The sequence below is a fragment of the Haemaphysalis longicornis genome, unplaced genomic scaffold, assembly GCF_048455015.1.
Source record: "Haemaphysalis longicornis isolate Haplotype H1 unplaced genomic scaffold, Haemaphysalis longicornis Haplotype H1 scaffold_2, whole genome shotgun sequence".
Taxonomy (NCBI): Eukaryota; Metazoa; Arthropoda; class Arachnida; order Ixodida; family Ixodidae; genus Haemaphysalis; species Haemaphysalis longicornis.
In genome coordinates, this window is record NW_027526295.1 from 151,782,107 (window position 1) to 151,806,688 (window position 24,582).

Sequence of the window (24,582 nt, forward strand, 5' to 3'; positions counted from 1 at the left end):
AAACACGGAGACTAAGTTTTAAATAGTTCTTAATACACCTTATGTATATCCTATTAATGGTGGGTTGTACGATGATCGGTCCAGTGACCAATCAGCTAAGCACACGATATTTTTGTGTGCGAGCAGTCGACATCAAGTCGACGATGAGCTGTATTTGCGCTCTTCGCGCTCGGGCAGCGGGTTAGAAATTATGGTCTAGTATTTATTTAAAAAATTGTTTGCGGGCCTTACTGCCATCATGACAAGCTACCCGTCAGCGTACCAACTCGTTTCCTACCTCTACGTCCTCGCATGGACGACGAGGCGGCTGATCGGTGAGTAATTTTGCACTCAACTTCGATGGCATCCCGTGCTTTTTGGGCTGCCGGCGTGTGCCATCCAGGAAAGCTTTACTTTCGCCTGGAAAAGTTTTATTTTTCATTTTTGCCGCAGTTGCCTTAACAGCAGAGACGTTTGTTGTATTCGATCGCCTGTGGACGGTCCGCTATTTTTGCGAAGCGGTGGTCCGTACGGCCCAGTCTATTCGGCAGTTTAGGAGTACGTGACAAAAAGACTGCGGGGTTGCATCACCGCGCGCTGCAAATTAGGACGTCCGGCGGATTCCGCCGGACCCGATCGCCTTGGAGCAAGGTGTGCGCGTGTGTTAAAGCCTCTTAACAGCCGTCGATAGCGAAACTGGATGGTTCACCACATAGCGCCGTTGGCTTCACCTGATAGCACGCTTTCTGCATCGCTCAGGTGTTGCGGGCATCAGCCAAGCAGAGATTGAGGGTCATCTCGAGATGGGGCGACAACTTATGTCCAAGGGCCAGTACGCTGACGCGCTGTCCCACTACCACGCTGCCATAGGTAAGTTGCAGCACCCGAGCGCATTTCGCTCGATTTTGTGTCAACCTTTTATAAGGACGGCCACTGCAACGTTGCACTGACGTGGGCGCACCCACTGCGCCTGTTTACAAGTGTGCATCTGGAAAAAAACGCGTTGCGCACAGGCTTCTTATCTCTTGCTTGATGGTCCGAAAAAAAAAGGCGATGTTGCGTCATGGGCAAAATGCAGAGTCAGAAGCAGGAAAACTAACTGTTAAATTACAATCTTGCCCGAGAAAGAAAAAAAAAACACGCTATATTTGTTATGGACCAAACACTTTACGTGTTTCAGCTCTCTTCTACGAAAAAGAAATGAATAAATGTTTTCCGGCAATCTTGACATGTCATTTTATTCAAAATCTGACGTTATAAACACTAGTGGCACGTTAATTTCGTCAGCATATATATCATCGTAGTTTATTTTCTGACATTGTGTAAAATTTTAGATTCATCGTCATTCCTTTGCAATTACATGTACTGCACGGACAGTCGCCTGGTGGTACCATGTAATTATATGTATTTACAGTTAAACGTCGTGTTAGTGATGATGTGTCATTGCAACAGTAGGCTAAATGTCACATTAACCAAACAGCGCTACGACAGATCCGACTTCTATACAAGACTGTGTTATTGTTTGTTACAGGCATGTAGCTTATACGGCGTTTGGCGCTGATATTACTGCCATTTTTTTGTAGGACAATCGCAGATTTCTGGCCAGCTGTATCTGAGCAGCGTACACCTATGCGGCCGCACAGTTTTTCTAAACACCTGCTTGTGTTACAACTGATCGCCTTGCATCTCTGTCAATTGCAGATGCGGATCCTGAAAACTACCTAACTTATTACAAGCGTGCTACTGTCTACCTGGGGCTGGGCAAGTCCAAGGCAGCACTGGAGGACCTCAACGAGGTCATTGCCCTGAAGCCAGACTTTCTCGCTGTAAGTCGCCCACATTACTATCGCACTGGGACAAGGAAAAATGATTCAAGCTTAGTGGCCCACAGCGACAAGACAAAGCTGCGTGATATTGGATACCTTACAGTGGTTTTTCTTTATTTTTTTCTCCCCTCCAGGCCAGGCATCAAAGGGGCACGGTGCACCTCAAGCAGGGGAATTTAGATGAAGCACACATCGACTTTGAGTGGGTGGTAAGTTTTGTTCTAGCCACCTTTTTTCCAATTATGCAAATCTCTCTTTCCTTCTCTCTTGATGCCGTTGCACCTCCTTGCATGCATTATACATTACGTTCCCCAAATTAACACATGCACAACACTTGCTCACACAGTGTCATCCAGGCAAAGTATTCAACCTAAAAATTGTGTCCTCAGGGCAACCAGCACGGGTGGCAATGCCTCATTAGCTTAGGAATCAGTTGATGGTAAGAGAAAGATTCTTTTATGAATGACGCAATTATTGAGGCAACTTGAGCTGACGGTTTTCTCAGAAATCAGGTGAAGTTTTGTGCAATCCTTCATTTTCACAAAGTGTTAGGCACAGGCTAAGCTAAAGTTGACTTTAAAACTAGCATGTATTGAGAGGCTTGTTTGCAGTGCACATACATACCTATTTCTACAGACATCTTTTCTCAAAATGGGTGGCAAGGAAAGCTCACACTTCCAGTCTTTCTCTCTCTCTCCCTCCCTTGTTGGGGCCAGTCTCTCGATCTGTTTGAGTGCACAAACTTTCGGTTACCATGTGCCGGTTTTATGCCTTTGTTGTTATTGTGCAACGATTGTCACTCGCAGCTGTGTGCTTGGACAACCTTACACAAACCATTTTTGCTCACGCCCATGGGGAAGTTGTGGCCTGTTTTGTGCCATAATGAAACGCGTGCTTATTCAGGCAAAGCCTGTGCTTTTGATTGAAGCATTGGACAATGTCTGCAACAACACAGAGTTGTCAGCAGTGGCGCAGTACTCCATCTGTGACAAATCACCTTTTGTCCTCGGCACAATGCGTCAAAACATCAGACACATCGCCGAACCCTTGGAATGCTTTTGTAGCACCTTCCGAACAGCAAAAGTTGCGAGAAACAGTGATTCTGTCTTGGGAAAATGAAGCGCCGTCAAAGGGAACACAAGAATGGATGTTAAAAATGACACGTGGAGTACAAAGCGCTTGTGCGCTACGTGTCATTTTCAACCCTTGCGCTTATGTCCCCTTTGGCAGTGCTATGATTACTTTCACTTTTTATTAGGAGCCCTATACACACACGAATTACTTTAAATTACACCACATCCGTCCTGTAATTGTTTTTCTGCTTGCACTTTTATAATTATCATCCGCCATTACCACCCTCACTATTTTAATTAGGGGCCTTATGCACCCACAAGTCACTTATAATTGCATCACACCCATCCCAATATTTTTTATCCACATAGGTAAGCATCCGTTGGTTTGACCTATCATCATCGAAATGGTGCTCCTTGGCCTTTGCTGCCCTTGCACTGCAAAACACAAACACAGATGCATGCTTTACTTTCCCAAGATGAAACACCAACAAACCTCTTCTTCCGCATTGTCAGCAATCCTGTATGGCGGATCAGTCTGGCAATTGCGATCGCAGCTGTGGTCTGATGTATTGGGGTGGTGCGTGACTCTTGCAGTTGCGGCTAGACCCGAACAATGGTGAAGCGCACCGGGCGTACACGTTAATTGAGCCCCTCAAGCAGGACATAAACATGGCCAAGGAGATGATCGACGACCGCAACTACGTGGGGGCCATTGACGTGCTCACCAGGGTGATTTCGGTGAGTGTGGCCACATTTGTTTTATTAGTGTACAGTTGCTAACACAATTTGAGTCCAGCTCTCTCTCTCTCTCCTAACTCGTCAGTGTTGCTTTATGTTTTCGTATACCTGCATTGTTCGCTCGTAAGATACAGGTTATCAGAATTTTGGTCTGCTGTTTTCTTTAAAATTCACTAATAGCGAGTCTGACGGCTGTCAGAAAATTTGGAGACTTCAGGCACAACTTAAGAAGGAGGTGAAATAGGTAGAATTTATCATTTCCGAGCGATTCTTTGGTGAACCAGTGCCTGTATCTGTTGGAGGAGCGGTCCTGGCTGCCTGTACACCTTGAACTTTCAAGAAATTATAGCACACACTCGCATCTGCCCTGAATACTTCTTGGGCAACGAAGGCACCATGCTTCTCCTTGCAGGAGTGCCCCTGGGATGTGACTCTCCGCGAGATGCGGGCATCGTGCTATGAGAACCTTGGGGACATCATGAATGCCATCACGGACCTCCGGCCCACTACAAAGATGGTACCTGACAACACTGGGGGCTACTTAAAACTTAGCAAGCTCTACTACAAGATGGGAGATGCTGATGAGTCTCTCAAGTAAGGCCCAGTTGTGCACTCTTTTTTTTCTCTCCTTTCATGCCTTTTCGTTGAACTTCGTCCAAACAATTTCATCTAAACGTTGCGTGGAAGCTTTCAGTAGTGCCGTCTGCATTTAAAAAATTGGTTAATTTCGCTTGGTAGTGGCCTTTGGTCACAGCATGATAAATCGTGGGTAGGTGTTGCTTCTTGCTAGTTGAGCCTTGCCAGAAATTGGCAGCTTTAGGAAGCTGTTGAATTGCACACTCCCTGAAGTGAGCCTTGCCGTCTTTTATCGATAATTGAGTTTAATCATTGTCATAGTTGCCCTGCTGGAGTTTAGGTCCCGACTACATAATGCAACCCAGGTTAGCTGGTTTAGTGAATAGCATCAGCTACTGAAGTATAAGGGTTCAGTACTCAACATTGCACATTTCCTGCAAAGAATCAACATTTGGGCAGGTTGGTATTTGTGTACCATCTTCAAAGGCAGCATAGTAGACGAATACTCTAGAACAAGAAGACGATGGGACAACGCTGTTGTCTGCTTGTTCTCATGTATTCGTCTATTACGCTGCCCCTCAAGTTGTTAAACGTTTCCTGTAACTGTTGCTTCTTTCCGTGTACACCCCTGATATGTTATATCACTCTTCGCTTTCCGAGGTCTCAGATTAGGCAAGTTCATTCATGCTCTCAGTGGCTCATGGAGCATTGTGCAAGATAATGGCAAGAATGTGCATGTGTCAAAAGCCTTGCCTACTAGCTTTCGGTGGGTCTCTTGCTCATCTCTGATACGTACAGACGCTGCTAGCCCATTCTTAAGCATTGGCTTGCTGCCCCAAGGGTGCACGTGCTTGCACCTACCTCCTGTAGTTAATGCCCTGGCCCCCCCCTGTTCGCAGCGTGATCCGCGAGTGCCTGAAGCTGGACCCCGACCACAAGGACTGCTTTGCGCACTACAAGAAGGTGAAGAAGCTGGCGGCGCAGCTGCGCAGCATCCAGGAGCTCATCGGGCAGGGCAGCTACGACGACTGCGTGGAGAAGGGCAAGGCGGCCCTGCGCACAGAGCCCCAGGTGGCCCAGGTGGTGCAGCACGTCAAGGGCCGCCTCTGCCACTGCCACAGCAAGGCGGGACGCCTGGCGGAGGCCGTTGAGGCCTGTACCGAGGCCCTCAAGCTGGCCCCTGACGACGTGCGCGCCCTCTGCGACCGCGCGGAGGCCTACCTCAATGACGGGCAGTACGACCGCGGTACGACCCTCCCTCGTTTCCTTCCCTCCCTTTCATCGTCCCCCTTCCAGGCAGGCATGTTCTGGAAGGAGCAGTTCGTCTGCTATGACATGCTGGTTCACCTTTTCACCCTTCTTCTCCCTCAAATGTTCTGTCGCTGCTCCGCTTTTAAGTGCAGAGCACTTTCAGGGCTTGCCTTGTCTTCGTAGCTCGCTGTAATGGTGCAACGTCAAGCGGCTGCCAGAATCGGGCAGCGCAGCGAGATAACGGACCCAAGTAGAGCCCGACATACCATCGTCGGGGCGTCCCACAGAGGCTTGAAAACCAAGCGGTTTATATAGTCATAATTGTTTGAAACTTGTGAACCGCTGACGCTTTTCATACATCTCCCCGTTGTTTATTGAAAGAAAACTGCAGGTACATTTGAGACAAAATATATGCAATTATTCGGCAGCACCTGCGTTCATTTAGTTTTGAACGCTCGTTGGGTTGGTTTTTACGATAGTGGGCGAAAAAAAAAAAAAAAAAAAAAGTGGCAGTGCACTGGCAGCGTGTGGGGGAGGAAAAGCAAGCACAAAAAGAACAGAACTCTCGCTGGCGCAGTTTCAGGCTGGGGGGGGGAGCACTGCGAAGGCGGGAAATTTGAATTGCATTGTATGGTTGGAGTGAGCGGATAATGGCACTACAGCCCATTATGGCGAATCGCTGCTCTGCACTTCCGACAGCTTTCACATTGAGTGGAACGGCTTTGATTTCTTGCCTTAAATACCAGTTTCTCCTGCAAAGCCTCTATACCCCTCCTTTGCTACGCTGGTTGCCACAATCTGTGGAGATGGGATGACCTCTGGCTTCCCTTCCTTTTCCCATCTCGCAGCGTCCCACGACTTCCAGCAGGCAGCGAACATGGACGAGAGCTCGTGTGGGCCCGAGGGCCTCAAGCGGGCGCAGCGGCTTGAGAAGCAGTCGCAGAAGCGGGACTACTACAAGATCCTGGGCGTGTCGCGCTCGGCGGCCAAGCGGGACATCCTCAAGGCGTACCGCAAGCTGGCCCAGAAGTGGCACCCGGACAACTACCAGGGCGACTCCAAGAAGGACGCCGAGAAGAAGTTCATCGACATCGCTGCCGCCAAGGAGGTGCTCACGGACCCCGGTGAGTCTCGTGCTCCTCCTCCTCCCCTTTGGAGACGGCCCCCCTGGGTCAGAAGTTTACTGTATACACCTCACGAAGAGTAGTACTTATCTTTTCGTACTACTACTCACAACTGCGAGAAGCAGGATCACATCTCGGGATAAAATGAGCCTCTATTTTCTTGCTTTAATTTTGACTGCAAAGGCTGGCACATTTTGGTTGGCTGTTTTGCTTGTTCATTTGGTGGGTACAGTCGCCCAAATCTTTAACTAGCATGCGCGAACGACGACTTTTCTGCGCGGGAGCACCATATGACGGGGCCAAGTTGCGAAGGAGTTGAGGCTAAGCGCATGTTCAGAATGCGGGCTCAGCTGGGCTCATTGTCTGCTAGACTGTTCCTTCTTAAGAATGTCACCCCATACAAGTGTGCTGCGAGCGAACAGGCAGCCTGAATAAGCGAATTATTGTGCTCGTATTTTATGTTCCGAAGACCAACGCTGCCGCAACAAATCGAGCAAACGAAATCTCAAGATACGCAAAAAAAAAAAAAAATTGTGAAGCAAGCCAAAAAACATATATTATTAATTCGCTTCCTGGCGTAAATGCCTTTGTCATCTGTAGAAAGTCAACTTTCAACCTTATGTGCTGCAACATTGATCTTCAGAACATAAAATACAAGCAAAATATTTCTCCTACTCGTGCTGCCTGTTCGCTTGCAGTGCGCTTGTATGGGGCGACGTTTTTAAGAAGGAACAGCCTAGCAGATGATGAGCCCAGCTGAGCCCGCATTCTGAGCATGCGCTCAGCCTCAACCCCTTCGCAACTTGGCCCCATCATACAGTGCTCCCGCACAGGAAAGTCGTTGCTCGCGCACGCTAGTTAAAGAATGTTGCCAAGTCCTTTGTGCTTTATTTTGCCACTGAATAGCAGTATCACAGGTCCTGAAGGCTGTTCGCTGCTGGTTTGTGTTTTATGTGTGATGTACCCCGACAAAGGCACAAAGCCAGAGTACCACCAAACTAAATGTAAATCGGCATATGAAGGTGTGGATTTGTTTCCACTTATGGAGTACCTGTGAAATTCGTGCCTCATTCCCCTTTTCCGACCATACCTACTTCTTCCGATTACTTGGTCTTGCCTGAGCTGCTTGTACAAACACTAAGAAGGCAGTGGTTCGAATTATGCTTGTAGTTGCCACTTTTGTGACGGTATTCTCTTTTTGCACCTGTATGACACTTGCAGAGAAGCGGAAACGTTTCGACAATGGCGAAGACCCACTCGACCCAGAATCCCAGCAAGGCCAGGGCTTCAACCCCTTCCAGGGATTCAACCCTTTCGGCAGTGGCTCGGGTGGTGGCTTCACCTACAAGTTTGTCTTCAACTGAGCATGCCCAAAAGACTTCGCAAGAGAGAGAGAGAGAGAGAGAGACTCGCTTCTCCCCAGTGCACGTGCGCGTTGTTTCCGTGTGCGCCAGCACCCCTCCAAATGCACCCGGTGCGAACCTTCAGAAGCAAGAAAGCAAAACAGAAAGACAAATGGCAAAAAAACGCTGCGACTGGTATCGCTCTCTAGTGAACGCGGTGGTGGTGGTGCCGCAGACTTTTTGCGTGCCCAAAAGAATGACGTGTACAGACTGTGCTGCTCGTTTTTTGCATTTCAAAAACAAAATGAGCACGAAAAAAAAAAAAAAAACGAAGCGGGTGTGGTACCATGGGGGGCAGCAGTGCCATCCACACTTAGCCTTTCTTTTTCCCTTTTCGAGCTGTCTGTTTTGTACATTTGCTTCCTTTTAGTTCTGCCGTGGGAAAAGATTGCCACGCCACGCAGAGGGCTCTCCCGACAAGGTCGGTGGCCCGTGTACAGATAGAATGAATGAAATTGACGACGAGCGTAGTCACATTGTGCTTTATAATAAAGCTAGTTCACGTGACTTGGCATCTGTGTTGCACTCAGTGTTCACTCTCTGCGAAAGCGCACAATGACACCAACTACACTTTTGTTGGCCAGTAGTTCCACAAAGCCCCTTGCCATTGAGCTAGGGCACTTTTTTCCTATATAGATGAAGTTAGTCAGTACCCAATTCTCTTCAACAATCTTATATGCATGACACAATTAGCGCACATCTCGAAAATAAACCGCTTTTGCGGGCTTGCAAGTTCGAAAGTCGAATCCACGCATCCAATTGCTTTCAAAGTGGAAATGTCAACTAAACTGCAGGTTTTTTAAACAAGGTTTTTTCGGCCTGCTACAAGGGTTAACAGGCAAAAGAAAAATTAGTAGCTTTTAAAAGTTTCCCACAACTAGAAACAGCAACACCAACAAAATTCAAAGGCCCCCCTTAAGCAGTCGCACAGGGGACGCACAGCAAGTTTCATAGCCCCTCCACAGACCCACTAGACTGGCACTGTGTCACCCCTAGTTTCTTTTGGCCCACACAGTATTGCTTTCGGTGCCTTGACAGGTCCTACAGTAAATAGAAAACACACCCACACTAACCAGGAACAAACGGAATCTCCATGCCGCTACTAATTGTGAATTCACACTTTATTGCGGCCTTCCTCGAAAGGCCTGCAGTGTAAATACAATGTTGCTGCCTGCATCGTTTTCCAAAGGCGTTGGCAATGTCCAATCTACCTTTTTCCCAACTGAGCACTCTCTCTGTTTACCTTTCCCGGAGTGCCCTTCCGGGAGCCGTCACCACAAGCACAAGGCTACAAAAGACTAAATCAGATAGTACAGTGCAACTTCTTTTAATAACGTTGCATCTGACAAGCAAGCTTGGCTGCCAAGAGAGCCGACGATATACGCAACATATGCGCTGTACACGCAGTCAATGCCTGACCAAGACTGTGGCCCAGGGAAGGGCAGCACATGTGCCGGAAACTTCAAAGCATGTAGTGTAACTCGGCATGTGGTCTCAACGTGCTTTGCTTGCTACCAGGCAAAGTATCTGCTACCAGTACCATAGCTTCCCTCAAAACTAATTGCACCTTGCTAGAAGTGCAAGAGAAACTGCCAGCACAGGCTTATAAAATGATTCCACGCTGTGGCAGGTCTGGAATATGCATTCTGGTTAACAGTGTATAGTATATTTTCTTCAGACGAGACTGATACTCTGAAATAAAACATCTAAGGCAATGATAAAAAAAACTTTTCAAGTTATTGCGACCTACCAACCAATCGTCCTGCTCTAGCAACTCAAGTACAGCAGATCTCAGTCATACCGAGGTAGAAACTTTAATGTGCACCCTTGTTAAAACCATGGAAGCACTGCGACCAGACTAAAGGCCACACCACCTGCAAGTGATCAATGATCTCCTTTCATTTGCCTGTCCTGAGCAGTTCCCGGGCAGTCCAAAACTGCACTTGAGAGAAATTTTGCGGGGAAATGAAATACAAGCTCTTATGGAGCAGTTCTGAGTAGTGCAAAATGATCAATAAAAGAGACCGCAAAACAAAAAGCACATCAAAAGACAGTACCCCATCCACCACCGCCTCCATTGCACTGAGCTGTTTGAAAAGGGTGATCTGTTGCCTGGGAGAAATCAAGGTGATGTAGAAGACAAGTTCACAAAAAGAATTTGTAACTCAAAGATATTGCTAAACAAAATGCTACAACTAAAAGGTGTTTTTTCCCTCACATAGAAACACTTTCTGAGGCTGGTTGTATAGATCACTCAGGTCTTGATATGGTTACCCCAAGTTTCAAAGTCTTCCTTACACCAAGAAAAAAAAAAAAAAAGGAAGAAAGAGTACAATTATATATGCTATTGTGTTAGTTCCCGCTCCAGCCAGTCACACCCATATGGTCAAGTGGTACAACCCTTGCTGAGGCCCATATCCACCAACCGCACAAGTTGGCCAGGTTTCAAGTCAATCCAACCCAAGTGCCATGTCAAGTGGCCCAGCCTTCAAACCATACTCTCCGAGTGCCTCGATTAAGTTGAGCCAGAGATCCGCCAAATGCGTGGCACAAAGACGACAGGGCGACAAAGCTTGCCGAAAAGAATGCAGCACCCATTTATATTACACAGCCAGAGTTGGAGAGGATAACAACCGTTGTAAAAAGTGAACACAGCAACGCAATCGTTAGGTATTATTAGTACACGGCCGACGGAAGACGATCTCCGTCGCTTCTCTTCCCCACTCCATTCATCACCGGGCACGTCGTCCCACACTACTTCCCCAACAGCCAAGCAGGCAGCTGCCACTTCGTACTGGCGCCCAAACCGTGGACAACATCCTATGCTGGAAAGGAAAAAAAAAAAACGGAGAAAAAATGCACGGAGTTTTTTCGTCTTCTTTCTCGGCAGCGCACAAGGTAAGGACACGCACCCGACTTAGTAAGGTTCAACACCGTCACAATGATCTATTTTTGAGATAGCAGTGCTCGGCTCGCAATCTTTGCAATCTTTATCAGCGTTGACTTTACAGAGTTGAATGACTGCCCAAAAATATTTGCTTTTTTGCCATTTCTGCTGCCATCTACATTCGCAACCTTCCAGTGTCCGCATTACTGAACGGCCAGAGTGGGTTACTGGCATAACTAAAATGGAGCACAAAAAAAAGGGGGGGAAAAAGGTGCTGGGGCACTGGCAGGAAAGCTTACTAAACAAGCCAGCTGATGATAACGTCACCTCCCACTGTTGCTGTAGTTAAAGCGACACTGAAATCAGAGTACAAGTTGCTCTAGATGGATAGATTAGCTCACCGAGAATATGAATATACTACTGTTATGTGCAGTTTTTTTTAAAAATAAACTAGAAAATAGTGAAAACGTGAAGACACATGCAGCCGCCACTGGCTGTACCGCTCAACTTCCACCGGAAGTGGTTGAAACGCCTGACGTGAACAGCGTCTTTCCTGGATGCCGCTATATGGCGCAATTCGTTCATATTTATGGTGGCCGTACTGCTTTTCGGGGAAGCATGCGAGCTACGCACGACTGGTTGGTTCGACACCAACATTCGCCAGAGGCCTCAAAAGGACGTATTTCTTCAACAAAGCATTGATATTAATCACGGGTCCCATGAAGGAACATTTTTCTTAGTTGTCCAGAGCTGCAAAGGATGTGAGAGTTCAAGAAAGTACAACTGATTTGACTGAAACTGACCAAACTGCTCGGTATGTGGTAGCATTGTATCCAGTTGCTTCTATACTGCTATACATCACTGCTGCCTCACTTTCTTCCGGTTTATTGTGGTGCAAATAGCAGTCGCGTTCGCGTCACATTTGATCAGTGTTTGATGAGCAATTTCTCAGTATAAACACATCTTTCACCATCAAATCAACGCTAAAGTGGCTATGGGAAGGTCAGACTTTCATTTGAAGCCAACTTGCTGGTTGCCTTCAGTGTCCTTTGAAAATGCATTTCCACTTGATGTGTGCCACTTTCTTCGAGTATTGAGATAAGTTGAGGTTTGCAACTTCTTTCAATATTCTCGGTGTAAATTAACCCCAAAGGACACAGAGCATCACCTCAGGGCTAACAGGCAAACTTGACGTCCAGCCTGCTATGGGCATTTCAATTTTATTTTGCCATAATGACCAATGAAACAACTCATTCTGCGTTATACTGAAATGGACAGCTGCCTTTTGCTACTACCGAGGTTGCAGCCACAGAAGCTGTAGATGCTTGACTCCATACTGGTACAGGAACATATTGCTGTGCAGAATGTGCTATAAGACGCATCACAGCCAATGGGATGTTTAGGATCCATTTCGCTGCTACAGACGCCGGACAGCAGATGTTTTACTCAACGAGACATCTAATGCTTTGTATTGATTGGTCAAAACACCCCTGCAGGTATGCACTACACGCCGCAACCACTGGAAGGTGTAGGGGCCGTTTTGCTGCTACAGACACTGAAAACGAGCTTTTTTGCTCAATGGGTAATTTGATGCTTTCACGTTAACCATATGAAAGCTACCTAGCTTCATTGCAAGGGTCAATGGGACCACTCACCGGAGTGTGCTGGTGCTCAATCGCACTCGTTCTTGACGGTGACCATGATGTGGTTCGTCTGGTAGATGAGGTACACTGCACTCACAAACACCGCCTGCACCCTGTGGGAGAATGAGAGAAAGGCACATCAGGAAAAAGAATACTGTCACTCTGCTTCCACTCGTGCCATGTTCACAGAGGTTCCGCACACAGCTCACAAACTTATAGTGCGCTGGATACTTGGCCAGCTACTCATTCCGGGATCACACAGCATAAAAGCCAATGCCACGGCATAAAAGTATATAATACTGGGGCTAGAAGTATAATAAGTATAATACTGTAAGTAAGAAGTATAAAAAGTATAATACTGGGGATAGAAGCTTACACACCTCAAGAGAGCATGCTGCTTGACAATAGCACAAAGGAGATTGGATAGGCAACGCGTGACCTGACAACTGCGTTACAAACATTGCTTGGCTTTGTAATTAACCAGCCTGAATTAAAAACACTGGCAGAACGACACAAACAAAGAGAGAGAGAAGCAACTCTTTTGTCGCTCAGTCCATGCCTCGACACTTTTCATCTGTTATGGATGCTAGCTTGGCATGTTGGCAAATGTTGACTGCAACATCTGCTGCTGTGGCCATTACGTCACTAGCCCAAGCTCCTACACAAGTACCCGTGTATGTTCTCAAAGATGACCCATAAAACAAGATAGAATGCAGGCAAAGAAATATATGTATTTCACAATGAGCAAGAGACAAAAAAAGAGGACCGAAATAATAGCCCAAGGAATAGTGAAACGCCCACTCACTGGCCCTCCTTGAAGAATTCCTTTAACGTGTTGCTGAAGCGTTTGGAGTACTTGACAAACTCCCGTTTCCTGTGCTCCAAGGCCTGCAACACAGCGTTTTTGTTTTTTACACCACTGAGAACTTGTACTGGCACCATAAAAATTAGAAGGGTTTAAGCATTAATGAAACAATGTATTCTGGTTAACAAAAAAAGTCTGCAGAAATTCAGATAATTGTCTACTAATGCGCAGCATTCTTATGCTGCTTGGTCCATTTTCGAGATTTGGCAGTTCATTTTTGTAAAATTTTTATTTCTTTTGTTTTCTTTTTTTTCATAATTTCGTTCAGCCAATTATCTCTGTTTATGATATTGTAACAATCAAATTTGTTACTCCTGCTAATTACGCATTTGTGTGCAAATTCAGGGCTTCACACAGTTGGCTTCTATTCACTATTTTTTTGTTTGTATTTCCAGCGCACCTTTCAGGGTTTTTCTTTTAGTTTAGCCTTCATTTTTTGGAGGAAATGTATAAGATGCAGTTTTTGTATTCATCACTTACTTGTAAAATTTTTATTATTTTTATTTTCTGGCTTTTAAGAATTCTGTTTGAGCTATTTCCTCCTTTCACACCATTTTAATGATTAAATGCATTACTTCCACCAATTCTATAGTTTTGTGCAAATGCAGGGCATTACAGGATACTGACTATGGGGGTACTCGACGAAGAATGCTATTCAACAAAAAACTGTTTCAGAGCCAGACACGTCGCACGCATGATGCTCTACAAGAGAGAAAAGGCACAGCACCTGCTTCCTGTATGGAGATGGAATATACGTGGACACATCGTTGACAGCATCCAGAAGCTTCTTGATAGCACTGGCAATTTCCCTAGGGGGAGCAAAAGAGCAATTGATTAGCATAGCAGCAAGTCAGAGGCAGATTCAAGCGACACAATGCACAACGCAGCTCTAAGCACAATGCTCGTGAAACAAAATTTTAGTTCCTCAGAGTGAGAGCCGACTTCTGCTATTAGACCCCGACAGGACTAAGAAAGGTTTGGTTGAAACTTGAATTATGCCAAAGATCGCTTTCACTGTTATCAATAAATACCACTTTAAACACTGACAGAGTGTGGTAGTGGTAAACACTGACAGAGTGTGGTACAATTAGGCGATAAGGTCAAATGAACCATATTTAACACATCACAGGTTAGTCAGATTTTCGTTTGCAGCATGTCGGGGAGTCATTTAGTCAGATGAAGGGGTTATAATTATTTGCTGCTCCTCATCAAACATTCAGATAAGAATTGACACTGTATATCACTAAATTTACAGATTTGTCAGGCATTTACGAACTTCAAAATCATACGAACAATATGGAGAAAATAAATTCAGCTGGGGGCAGGTGATTTAGCAAGCTGGTAAAAAATGCATCGCGCCTAAGCTCTCACAGTTTCATAGAGTTGTCACCTGATCGCTCCACTCACTTTATTGTGTCCAGGAATGTTTTCCGATCATTTATCTCGTCAGGAATGCGACTGAGAACCTTCTTAAGGTAAGATGCTCGCCGGTTGAATTCTTGGAATGCATCTTCTGTCCTGGAGCACTTTAGGTCTGCATGGTCGAAATTTCATTAGGTACACAGCATTGAAACTTGGCCCCTCATGCATGGTAAGCAACACATCAAGCATCAGAAGAAAACACTGGCCTCCCACGCTGTGAGCAATTTGAGCATAGCTGCGACTGAGTGCCTATATAAACATCAGTAGCTATACGTTGGAATAGAATGTACCGCAGCTACATTGAGCTCGATGCATTTGCCTAGGAAAAGTACTAGGCTAGTTTCCATACTTAGGTTGCCAAGTACTTAAATGAGCCCTGCATGAACAAAACTTGCCAAGCTTAGTTTTACTGCATTTTAAATGTTTTAAATGAACCAAGCCTACCTTTCAAATTTTATCAGACCGAATGCAAACAGCTGAAATACTACTAGATACCAGTTTGCCAACCCCTACTGGGGACTTGCTGGTGAAAGATATTTGAAACTACAACACTATCTGTTGGCGAATCACTGCACGGTAGATAGTATGCTTGGACTCTGGTGATTCATGAGACAGCAATTACAAACGTGAAAGCAATTACAGCAATCATGTGAAAGCAATTACAACAATTAAAAGGTATAGTTCAACAATAGAAGAGAAGAGAATAAGGAGGACAATAATGCAGAAGTGAGTTAAACCACTACAATGAGGGTGACACAGTGTAATTCAAACCCTAACAAAATGCTGCAACAAAAACACTCCGAAAAAAATCTTTTCGTCTAATTTTCAAAATTCCATAGATTAGTCCCACCTATCAAAATCAAAGAACAAGAAAAATTAAGCTCAATTTTCATAAACTGTCAAAACACGGAACCAGAACGGCGTACACACTGGTACACAAGCTCATATAAGCAGTGCAGTAAAAGCTCGCCATCTCTATTCAAATTAATGAAAGTACAAGCTAATGAAAGCAAAGAGTAACAACAGGACACTGCAATCGGAAAGCCACAGGGCATGCCAACACTTTGATGCTTGAAAAAGCTTGCAATTGCGGCGTGCCTTATGTCCCCAAAGGCGACAGCCTGCACGCCCTTTTTGCTCTAACAAACAAAGGTGGCAGAAAGCCTCATTTTCACCTTCTCGAAAACTGAGGAAGAGATGGGCGGCATTTCATCTGACCATGACTTCTCAGTTGGATGGACGCAGTATCATTTGTACCGTCCTGCTTGTCATCATTGGACGCCACAAGTTCTATGTTTGACCAGATTTTAGGGGAAATCCCCAAGGTGGAGTAAGTTTCTGTGAAGGAAAGTGTGACATCCACCTGAATGCAGTTGTACAGCTACAAAGGAAAGCTATACAGCTTTCTCAGAAACTTCGCAGTTAAACAAACTACGTCCTGGTACAGGAATTCTTTTTTTTTTTTCCTTGCGAAGTTTCTGAGAAAGCTGTATAGCTTTCCTTTGTAGCCGTACAACTGCATTCAGGTGGATGTCACACTTTCCTTCACAAGTTCTATGCTTGTGACCCAAAATATGATGCCCTTATTTGTCAGCACACCATGTACCACTGCATCCTCACCAATGCAGTTCGCAAAGAACGCGTCTTCCAAAATGTCCGTCATGTGGGACAGATTATTTATACCCAATTTTGCCTTTTCTGTTCTACACAGCCTTTATGTGCAGGCACAGGGGTGCATTTCTTTGGCCGTGTGGCAGGTACCAAGGAGCCGGAACAGTGGCACGCAGTTCGAATTATCCATGGCGGAACACCTACGCGGGTTTGAATTAACAGGCCTTTAGGGGCGAAGCCCCTTAGGGGCTGGGGCTGTTGGCATCCCCTGTCATCGTCGTAATCGTCGTCTCATGTAGTTGCGGAACTAAAACACCTGGAAACTCGCTTATGCCTCGCGCTAGAACGTAACGCGTACTAAAAAAACACCGGGACACTTGTTTACGCCTCGCACTAGAGAGCGTCGTGCTTCAAAGACAAGAGGCTTTTACAGCAAAGCTGTCTACCTCTACCTTCCAACGGTTTCATCTCTGTAGGTAAAAATGCCAGGGCACAAATACACTTATACACTGCATGCTTCACCCCTCCCCAGGTTTCATGTTTGTGGAGATGGCCCAGCATTTTTTTTAAACATAAGACTTTATAGACTTGACAAGACCAAATAGTGCAGTTTGAATTATCCATAAATTCAAATTATAGAAGTTCGAATAGATGAGCTTTCACTGTATTTGGCACATTTGTATATTCCAAGATTTTATTTTTCTTCACGCGGACACATGTCCCCGTTCACTTCGTTGTTTGCAACTACACTTTTGATGCGGAGACTTCATTTCATATTAGTACATAAAATACCTCTATGAACGTATTCAAAACAGCATATCTTCACTCCTCTATGCACTGCAACCGACTTCTTATAGAAGTTGGTTTTAAAAACTAAGGAAAATTGAGTAAAGTGCACAGCATGCCAACCCAAATTTCCCTAAATTTTTCCCCAGATTCGGAAAAAAACTCCCCTGCAAGAAGTCGAATGCCTCTATCACTACGTCCGCGACCCCACGACTAAAACCGCCACTACAGCCACGTACCTTCATTGTCAGGAATAGACCCCTGAAGCTTGAGCAAGCTTTCAGTGACATTTACTGACAGGTCAGTTTCTTTGATGAGCCCCATCACAAGGTCGTACAAGAAGCCAGGATGCGCTAATTCAATCTAAAACAGCGACAAACAAAAAAAAAAGATAACGGAGAATTAGAAGGATAATTTTGCTATCATGTGCTGTAAGCACCTATTTGTTTGCAAGCTCATTATTTCACGAATTCACACACAAACATGAAGTCATGCATTTCCACACAAGTATTAAACTTCAGGAGGAGGGAGAATGGGAAATGACAATCCATACTGAAGGACTTAATGTGGCATTTAGGTATGTTCAGGAAGCTATGTTCTGTGCTGTGTTCCACAGCGTAAGCAAGCAATATGGGGAATACGTTATCAAAAACCACTTTGTTCAAATTCAGGTGTATTTTGTTTTCATGGCACCTTTGTTGGAAGCATTACTGGCCTTCTTGGCAAAAGTTCTTGCTGCACAGATTCTTGGGTCACGAGCTGATAAATACTTTAGGAAGCACAAACCCCTCTTTGTTCCATTGCAAATGAGGCTGCCATAGTGAAGCCTACACACCTCGTTTGGTTTATAAAAGTTTCATTAGCTTAGTGTCCGTTGTTTTACGACCTCGTTCTTGATGCCACTGCACACATCTCCCATAGGTTGTGTTCACTGGTGTCGCACGCATTCCAACAACCCTGCATATGTGTCCCTGTTGCTAAGGTGACGGCATATGCTCGTCCACTTGCCGATAGGTGTCATTAGTCTCCCAGCTAACACTGCACTCGCTGCTACGCTACTGTTTTATCTCTATTGGTGTGTGCGTGGCTCACAATTTCTTCTGAAGCAGTCATTTGTCATTTATTTTACTCTCACGGTAGGATACATAACAGAGGGAAGGGGCTACAACAATAAACAAATTCACTACCGATGCATTGTTTGTAATGAACAACAATAGAACACTCTTATACTAAATGAATACAGGAAATACAATTCAGGTACACAGTGGCAAATTCACCCTGCAATATGTAAGGCTAAAATAAATATGGTCTTAATCAAACAATAACAGAACAATCATCCAAAGCACTATAACGCATACAAATCAGGCACTCAGTGGAAATTTATTTCAAGTTAATTAAAGCATCCCTAAAATGATTAGGGTCTTTAATACTTCTCAATGAGCTCAGTAGGTTATTTCAATCCTTGCACGTTTTTGGAAAGAATGACGTGGAATGAGCAACCGTATTAGAATGAGGTACATTCACTTTCTGTGAGTGATCTCAGCGACCTGATACATAAGGCGCAGGACAAATCCATGAATTAGGCAATGTGGAGTTATGGTGATGAGTTTTGTGAAGAAGAGATATTCGTGAGTTTTTCCGGCGAGTCGCGAGGTTCGGAAGGCCTAAAGTTGTTTTCATTTGGGTGATGCTGGCTGTTCTGTTACGACTATACAGAATAAAATGGACTGCACGATTTTGTACCACCTCGACTGAATGAATTAATGTTGTGTGAGCCGGATCCCAAATAGAAGAAGCACATTCTAATTTAGGGTGAACATACGTAACATGTAAAAGTAACTTTAACAACATTGGTGTGAGAGAAAAATTTCAATGAAGGTAGCCTAGAGTTTGGTTAGCCTTGGATGTTACGCTTCCTATATGCAGGTTCCCCGAAAGTTTGTTAGTGATATTTATACAATTTATACAACCATTATTTAACAATACTGGTAATAATGGTATTAATAATATTACTACCATTACTTGTCTTTTGTACCGAATGACAATGCTGTGGGAAAGGTGCGGTTGCACCCGTGTCTGATATCCATGTTTGCAGGCAACTTCGCACAGGCACAGGCACAGGCATTTTGTGCGCCATGCCACTTCCTTTCGCAACTGCGGCTCCAATCTCTGGCACTGATGTGGCGTACTCAAGGGCAAGTCGAGAATCGCCACACATCGCTGAGATTATTCATATCTGTTGACACCACGACCAATAATCGGGTAATAACAATGCAGACAGATGCCAGGGCCTGTTTTTTTCTTTTGTGTGGACACATGCGCAGACACGGCGGGCACTGTCATGGCGGTTTTCAGTGCTGCCAAAAGAAATCGCCCGCTAGATTTTATGCTAATACCACCTATGTTTTATTTTGTTGGTGTCTATAGGGCCCCTGTGCTGCCCAAAATGCGCTCAAAGCTGCAGGGGTCCCATTGGATCCCGTGATGACAGAAGCAATATGAGCTCGATACTCCAGATTGTTTTGCAACATGGTCTCCAGCCCATCGCCGACGCGTCCGATCTCTTTTGGCGATTGGCCTGAGGGAAAAAAGCTTTGCAGCGCTGAATATATTTTTGCGCTGACAAAAGTGCTGGGACAGTGAAGGTGCTCTGCCACTCCCAGGTTCACCGATCGATGGTCGTATGAAGTGCAATTTAAAGTAAAAGCTTCTTGTTTAAACTAATACACTTGGTGACAAGGACTTTTCAACAACAGTCGACAAAAAAAAAAAAAAAAAAAGTAACGCAATCGGCGATGATCCTGTGTAAAAGTCAGAGAGTCCGGCGGGCTGCAGGCTCATCTACTATGGTACACCGCACTTTTGCACACCTATGCATGCACCTTTATTAAATACTGCTGGTTTGCGCCGCTCTTCCAAATATGTGGTGCTGCGCTAGCTTGCCTTTTTATTGCATGGCACAGTGACAAAATGCAGCGAGTGTCAGAAGCATGAAATCCATTTTGCGATTCTGAAAGTAGTGGCCGTAAAACAAAGTGCATGGTCGGGCAAACTGAGTGGCAGTTCTGATTCCTTGTTTGCGCTCACTTTATTTAGTTACGCTCTCGCATCATATACTCTCAGTTCGCACTAATAGACTAGAATGGGGCACGGCAACGCTTTCAGGTGTCGGGCTGAGTTGAATGAAGCCGACGCGGCGGAAGGCTGGACAACAAATCGGGTGGGAGGGGGCATTGAAGGCAAAGACAGGGTTTGTACAGGCTTCAAAAGCAAAAATTCAAGGGTTTTCAAGGACTTTCAAGGACCAGAAAACACATTTTCAAGGTCCCCATCTAATGTTTTATCTGGGATTATTTATAACTTTTCCAACACAATGCAAAAGTTTTTTATTGCACAATACCTAAGCACATTAGTGCACATTTAGATAGGTGCTAACGGGTTCGTAAATGCTCCCCCAGCTTTTTTTGTTTTTTTATTTCATGGCTGGTATTTACAGGTTTTTCTTTTTTCTTTGTGTTTTTCTGAGGCTGTTCGATTTCTAAACTTAGTTAATGTTGCCTGCATTTCCTGCTTTGTCAGCAACAGTATCAGCTGAAATTAAATCGAGTAAGTGTTGCTTCAAGGCAGGATGAACTATGTACATGTCCACCATTTGCACGTAAAAGCAAACGTAGATGGAGCACATGAGGCACAGCAAACATGCAATGAGCAAGCGTCCACAGACTAGATGCAGGATAGAGAACAGAAGCTGGCTTTCACTGGATTGTATCGTGACATGGATTGGATTGACAAGTGCCTGCTCCCAATGTTGCCTTGTAATAATAAAAATCCACCAAACTTGCAATACACTGAAACTTGATTGTTACAATGTTTCTTTACATTTGTTGACACCTAAAATCCTTGAAAAACACTAAATTGTTGTGAAAAGACACGGTCATTGATTCTCTCCAGAAAAATCAAGGGTTTTCAAGGACCATTTAAAAATTCCAGGACTTTCCAGGCCTTGAAATTGACATTTCTAAATTCAAGGGTTTTCAAGGACCTGTGCGAACCCTGAAAGAGAAACAATTCAGTGCATTGCCAATGATTTCTGACAACAGTTGACAATAATCTGGCTATAATGTGAAGATGGGGGACAATGTAACCGGAAGCGATCAATTCTCTGTTCTTGTCTTCCCGTCTAGCCCCATTTGAAGTCAAACCTGGCGGATCGGCTTTCAGATTGTTGGTGACACGGGGAGGGGTGGGAGTTCTGACGACGTTCTTTAGCCCGTATAATACAGCCCCGTGGGCCACATTCGGCCCACAGGGCTGCAGGCCGAATACGGCCGTAGGTTGCCGACCCCTGCACTAGAAGATAACGCAGTCAGTGATGATTGTATGTAAATATTTGGGCCGCAAACCACGTATGCGGCTGTGTTGAAGCACACATCCCGGCAGGCAGTGGACGTGCGATTCGGTGCTGGTTTCACATCCTTTAATTGTGTTTATTTGTTTATTTGATGCTATTGCCTCACCTACTCGCTAGTATAATTGTACACTGCCGTTCGTAAATCTGTGGTGTAAAATGTTAAGCAAGAATCACTTTGTTCGAAAAAATATATAACAAAATTTCCACTCGTTTTCAAGGTGGTGCCAGGCCAGCAGCGTCAGCTGAATCGGCTGCACTTCTCGCGTCCGCTGGCGTGCTCCTGCTCCTGCTGCAACCTCTTGCAGTTACGTCAGGCTATAGGAGAGCAACTATCTTTATTTATGCTACTTGTGAACTTTCCTGTCGACTGTACGCAAGAATAAAAGAACGATACTTATCGTCAGAAAGTTTACCCGACCTGGCGATACTGACCCACCTCACGACAATTGCAACACCTCGCTCAAAGGAAAGCCGATAAATTGGCTGTTGTGGCGGATAGCATTTTGTTTAGCCTCTGCAACTACTTTAAGGGCTATTGCGGATAGTATTTTGTTTAGCCTCCGCAAACACTGTAAGGGCTATTTTATTCAGTACGCACTCATATAAATGCACCACAACGTGATTAAATTAAGTACAACCAACTTTCGCTCTGGCTTGTAATTGAAAACACGTGGAGGGTGGCGAGGGTCAACACGAGGGGGCGCTGCATGTCGCCGAAACTCCAGCACAGGAGCCCTATTGTTTCGATCGCAGGAGCCCTATTGCTTTTGATCGCAGCTCAAAAATTAAATGCCACTGTTCTCCACATTAAGAATGTTGTCCTATCTTTAACCAAGACACCCATAATACCTTCTGCATGGCCTCAGTGCTCACCGGGACAGAAAGGCCCGTTAATTTTGTTGCAAAACCCTGCCAATCTGTATTACCCTTATGGTCTCTGCCAATCGGTATTACCTTTATGGTAATGGCTACAAAATTGAGAGCCACACATCAATTATCAGTAGTATTTATTGGGTGCCAACCCTGTCGTCCACTACATCAACCATTAATACTAAACTATGAAAGTCTTCGGTGTCCAAAGGTACCTGGGATATACATGGGACTGGGTTTGTATCACTGTTTCTGAAGGCATGTCAAATGAGCCAGGATTCCAGAGGCTAAAGGTATGTTGGACGCACATGGATCACCGAGGACGTTGGACGTACTCGGGACTGGGAGTATAAAGATATGTCAGACTTAGCCAGTACCAGCTTACCGGAAGCACCCACTGGCGAATTACAAGCAGTCCAGAGGCCCTCCGCACTTGCTGTCCTCTTCACAACTGCCTGTGAGAGCAGTCTGCCTTGTTTTTTACCCAAGCAACCGAACATATTCCACTGACTGACTAGCCCGAGTCCCTGTTATTCAATTACTATTCCTTGCTCTGGGATTTAGGTAGTACAATAAGCGCACCTTCACAGAATCCCTGTCCCGGACACGTCTGACATACCTTTGGCCTGAGAATGGTGCACGTCTGCTGTACCTTTAGGCACTTGCTAATGCTAAACCGCATTAAAGTTTCATTGCCAAACAGGCTCATACGCAGATGTGTTCTTTTATCTTTCACGGTTAATTGAAAATATTTTCATTTTCACTACAAAAACGGTTTACTGCGCGTAGGTGATGAATTCGAACAAAACTGCTTTTGGTTCCAGCTGATAGGAAACTTAAAATACGGCACTCGTGTGGCTGCCTTTGATGCAACTGCGAAGTGTAGGTATATACACTGGAAACCTGAACATGCTTCGCCAGCCGAGCAGCACGGCCAGTATATATTACTACCGAAGTCACCAGCACGCGAAAATGCAACGAGGTTGCAACGGCAAGGCGTACGCGGCTTCAAGGCCGTACAACCATTTACACGCTTACCTTTGACACGGCTCCTTTTAACGTCTGCGCCGCACCTAGGTCTTTTCTTTCCAGCTAAACGGTGAAAAAATAAAAAAAAAAAAGAGGAAGGGAGAAAAAAGCGATTATTATTAAAAAACACAGCGTACTGCTTGGGCGAAGTTAACAGTACTGCACCCTACATAGCGATGTGTACGGAAGCGAAAGATTGCATCTGCGGGAAGGAAAAACGCAGCGCGATTTCGATCACTTCCCTGTTCCGACGGGAACGGCCCAGCGCACTGCCATTCCAAAATAAGGCAACCACTACACTGAACGGAGGTTACGCATGAACGATTCATGTCAAACCGTCAACGAGACAAAAGCTTCGGAAACTATTCGTGGGCCACTTAACGGGCGGCTGACAACGACCGCGAACGTAGGAAGGTACCAGTGCTAAGGCATTTACAATACCCGCGGCCCGGCTAGATAAGGCAACCAGTGTGTGTGTGTGTGTGTTTATAGCTTTATTCGCAAAGAACTTTAGCCACTCCGAACACAACCTAGACGAATGTTTAAAATTTGCTTAGCGTTGGTCGCGACGGGGCGACGGTGAAGTGGTCGACAGCTTGCAACGGTGCGTCGCGGAGTCACGACTCACCTTGTCCAATATAGGCCGGATGAGGACCGGAAGCACGAGCGACGAGACAGGAGATTCTTCTCCCATTGTCATGCTTTGGGGTGTTTGGCTATGAACTCGATGGCACGCGAAGGAAAGCGAGATCGCACTCGCGATCAGCTGCACAGCTGCCGACGACCTACGCTGCTGGCCCGATTTGCCAGTTGTCGCTCTCGGCGATCCACCGCTGAGCGACGCGCCAGTCGCCAGCGGCTTCCGCCTGTCGTCTGCTCTAAAGTTCCTGGATCGTCTGCTCGCATATGTGTTCGCGCCGGTGCTGCGGGGCCAGTTTTTTATAACTTTTAGTGCCAATGAAGAAGTCAGCAAGATGGAAGACCGCGATTTATCATTCAGTGTAAATAAAAATTCAAGATTGTAGTCCATCGAAACAAAAATAAACCCCTCCAGCGCTGACTAAAAAAAGTATCAAGCTCCAAGGGTT

General features: G+C 45.4%; 2 protein-coding genes across 2 annotated transcripts; one reads left to right on the top strand and one right to left on the bottom strand.

Annotated features, from left to right (window-relative positions):
• The first annotated feature begins 104 nt into the window (after positions 1 to 104).
• On the top strand, positions 105 to 8,484 carry P58ipk (dnaJ homolog subfamily C member P58IPK). The gene is made up of 9 exons (XM_077698412.1): positions 105 to 314; positions 739 to 849; positions 1,681 to 1,805; positions 1,940 to 2,014; positions 3,473 to 3,616; positions 4,029 to 4,210; positions 5,092 to 5,438; positions 6,292 to 6,567; positions 7,789 to 8,484. Exons 1-9 carry the CDS (start codon positions 239 to 241, stop codon positions 7,929 to 7,931), a joined length of 1,479 nt encoding a protein of 492 aa, XP_077554538.1. The 5' UTR covers positions 105 to 238; the 3' UTR covers positions 7,932 to 8,484.
• Positions 8,485 to 10,543: 2,059 nt separating this feature from the next.
• Ccm3 (programmed cell death protein 10 Ccm3) lies at positions 10,544 to 24,327 on the bottom strand. Its single transcript, XM_077698413.1, has 8 exons — positions 24,123 to 24,327; positions 23,504 to 23,557; positions 17,424 to 17,547; positions 14,773 to 14,899; positions 14,093 to 14,174; positions 13,306 to 13,388; positions 12,513 to 12,613; positions 10,544 to 10,795 (listed from the first exon to the last, which is right to left on the bottom strand). Exons 1-7 carry the CDS (start codon positions 24,192 to 24,194, stop codon positions 12,529 to 12,531), a joined length of 627 nt encoding a protein of 208 aa, XP_077554539.1. The 5' UTR covers positions 24,195 to 24,327; the 3' UTR covers positions 10,544 to 10,795; positions 12,513 to 12,528.
• Between the last annotated feature and the right edge of the window lie 255 nt (positions 24,328 to 24,582).

Excerpts from the sequence above, each read along its gene's own strand:
- P58ipk (XM_077698412.1), top strand. The coding sequence starts at position 239 with ATGACAAGCTACCCGTCAGCGTACCAACTCGTTTCCTACCTCTACGTC. Across the intron at positions 4,211-5,091 it reads GATGCTGATGAGTCTCTCAA|CGTGATCCGCGAGTGCCTGA; the intron begins GTAAGGCCCAGT and ends CCCTGTTCGCAG. Across the intron at positions 5,439-6,291 it reads TGACGGGCAGTACGACCGCG|CGTCCCACGACTTCCAGCAG; the intron begins GTACGACCCTCC and ends CCCATCTCGCAG.
- Ccm3 (XM_077698413.1), bottom strand. The coding sequence starts at position 24,194 with ATGACAATGGGAGAAGAATCTCCTGTCTCGTCGCTCGTGCTTCCGGTC. Across the intron at positions 14,900-17,423 it reads GTCTATTCCTGACAATGAAG|ACCTAAAGTGCTCCAGGACA; the intron begins GTACGTGGCTGT and ends TCGACCATGCAG. Across the intron at positions 12,614-13,305 it reads GAATTCTTCAAGGAGGGCCA|GGTGCAGGCGGTGTTTGTGA; the intron begins GTGAGTGGGCGT and ends ATTCTCCCACAG.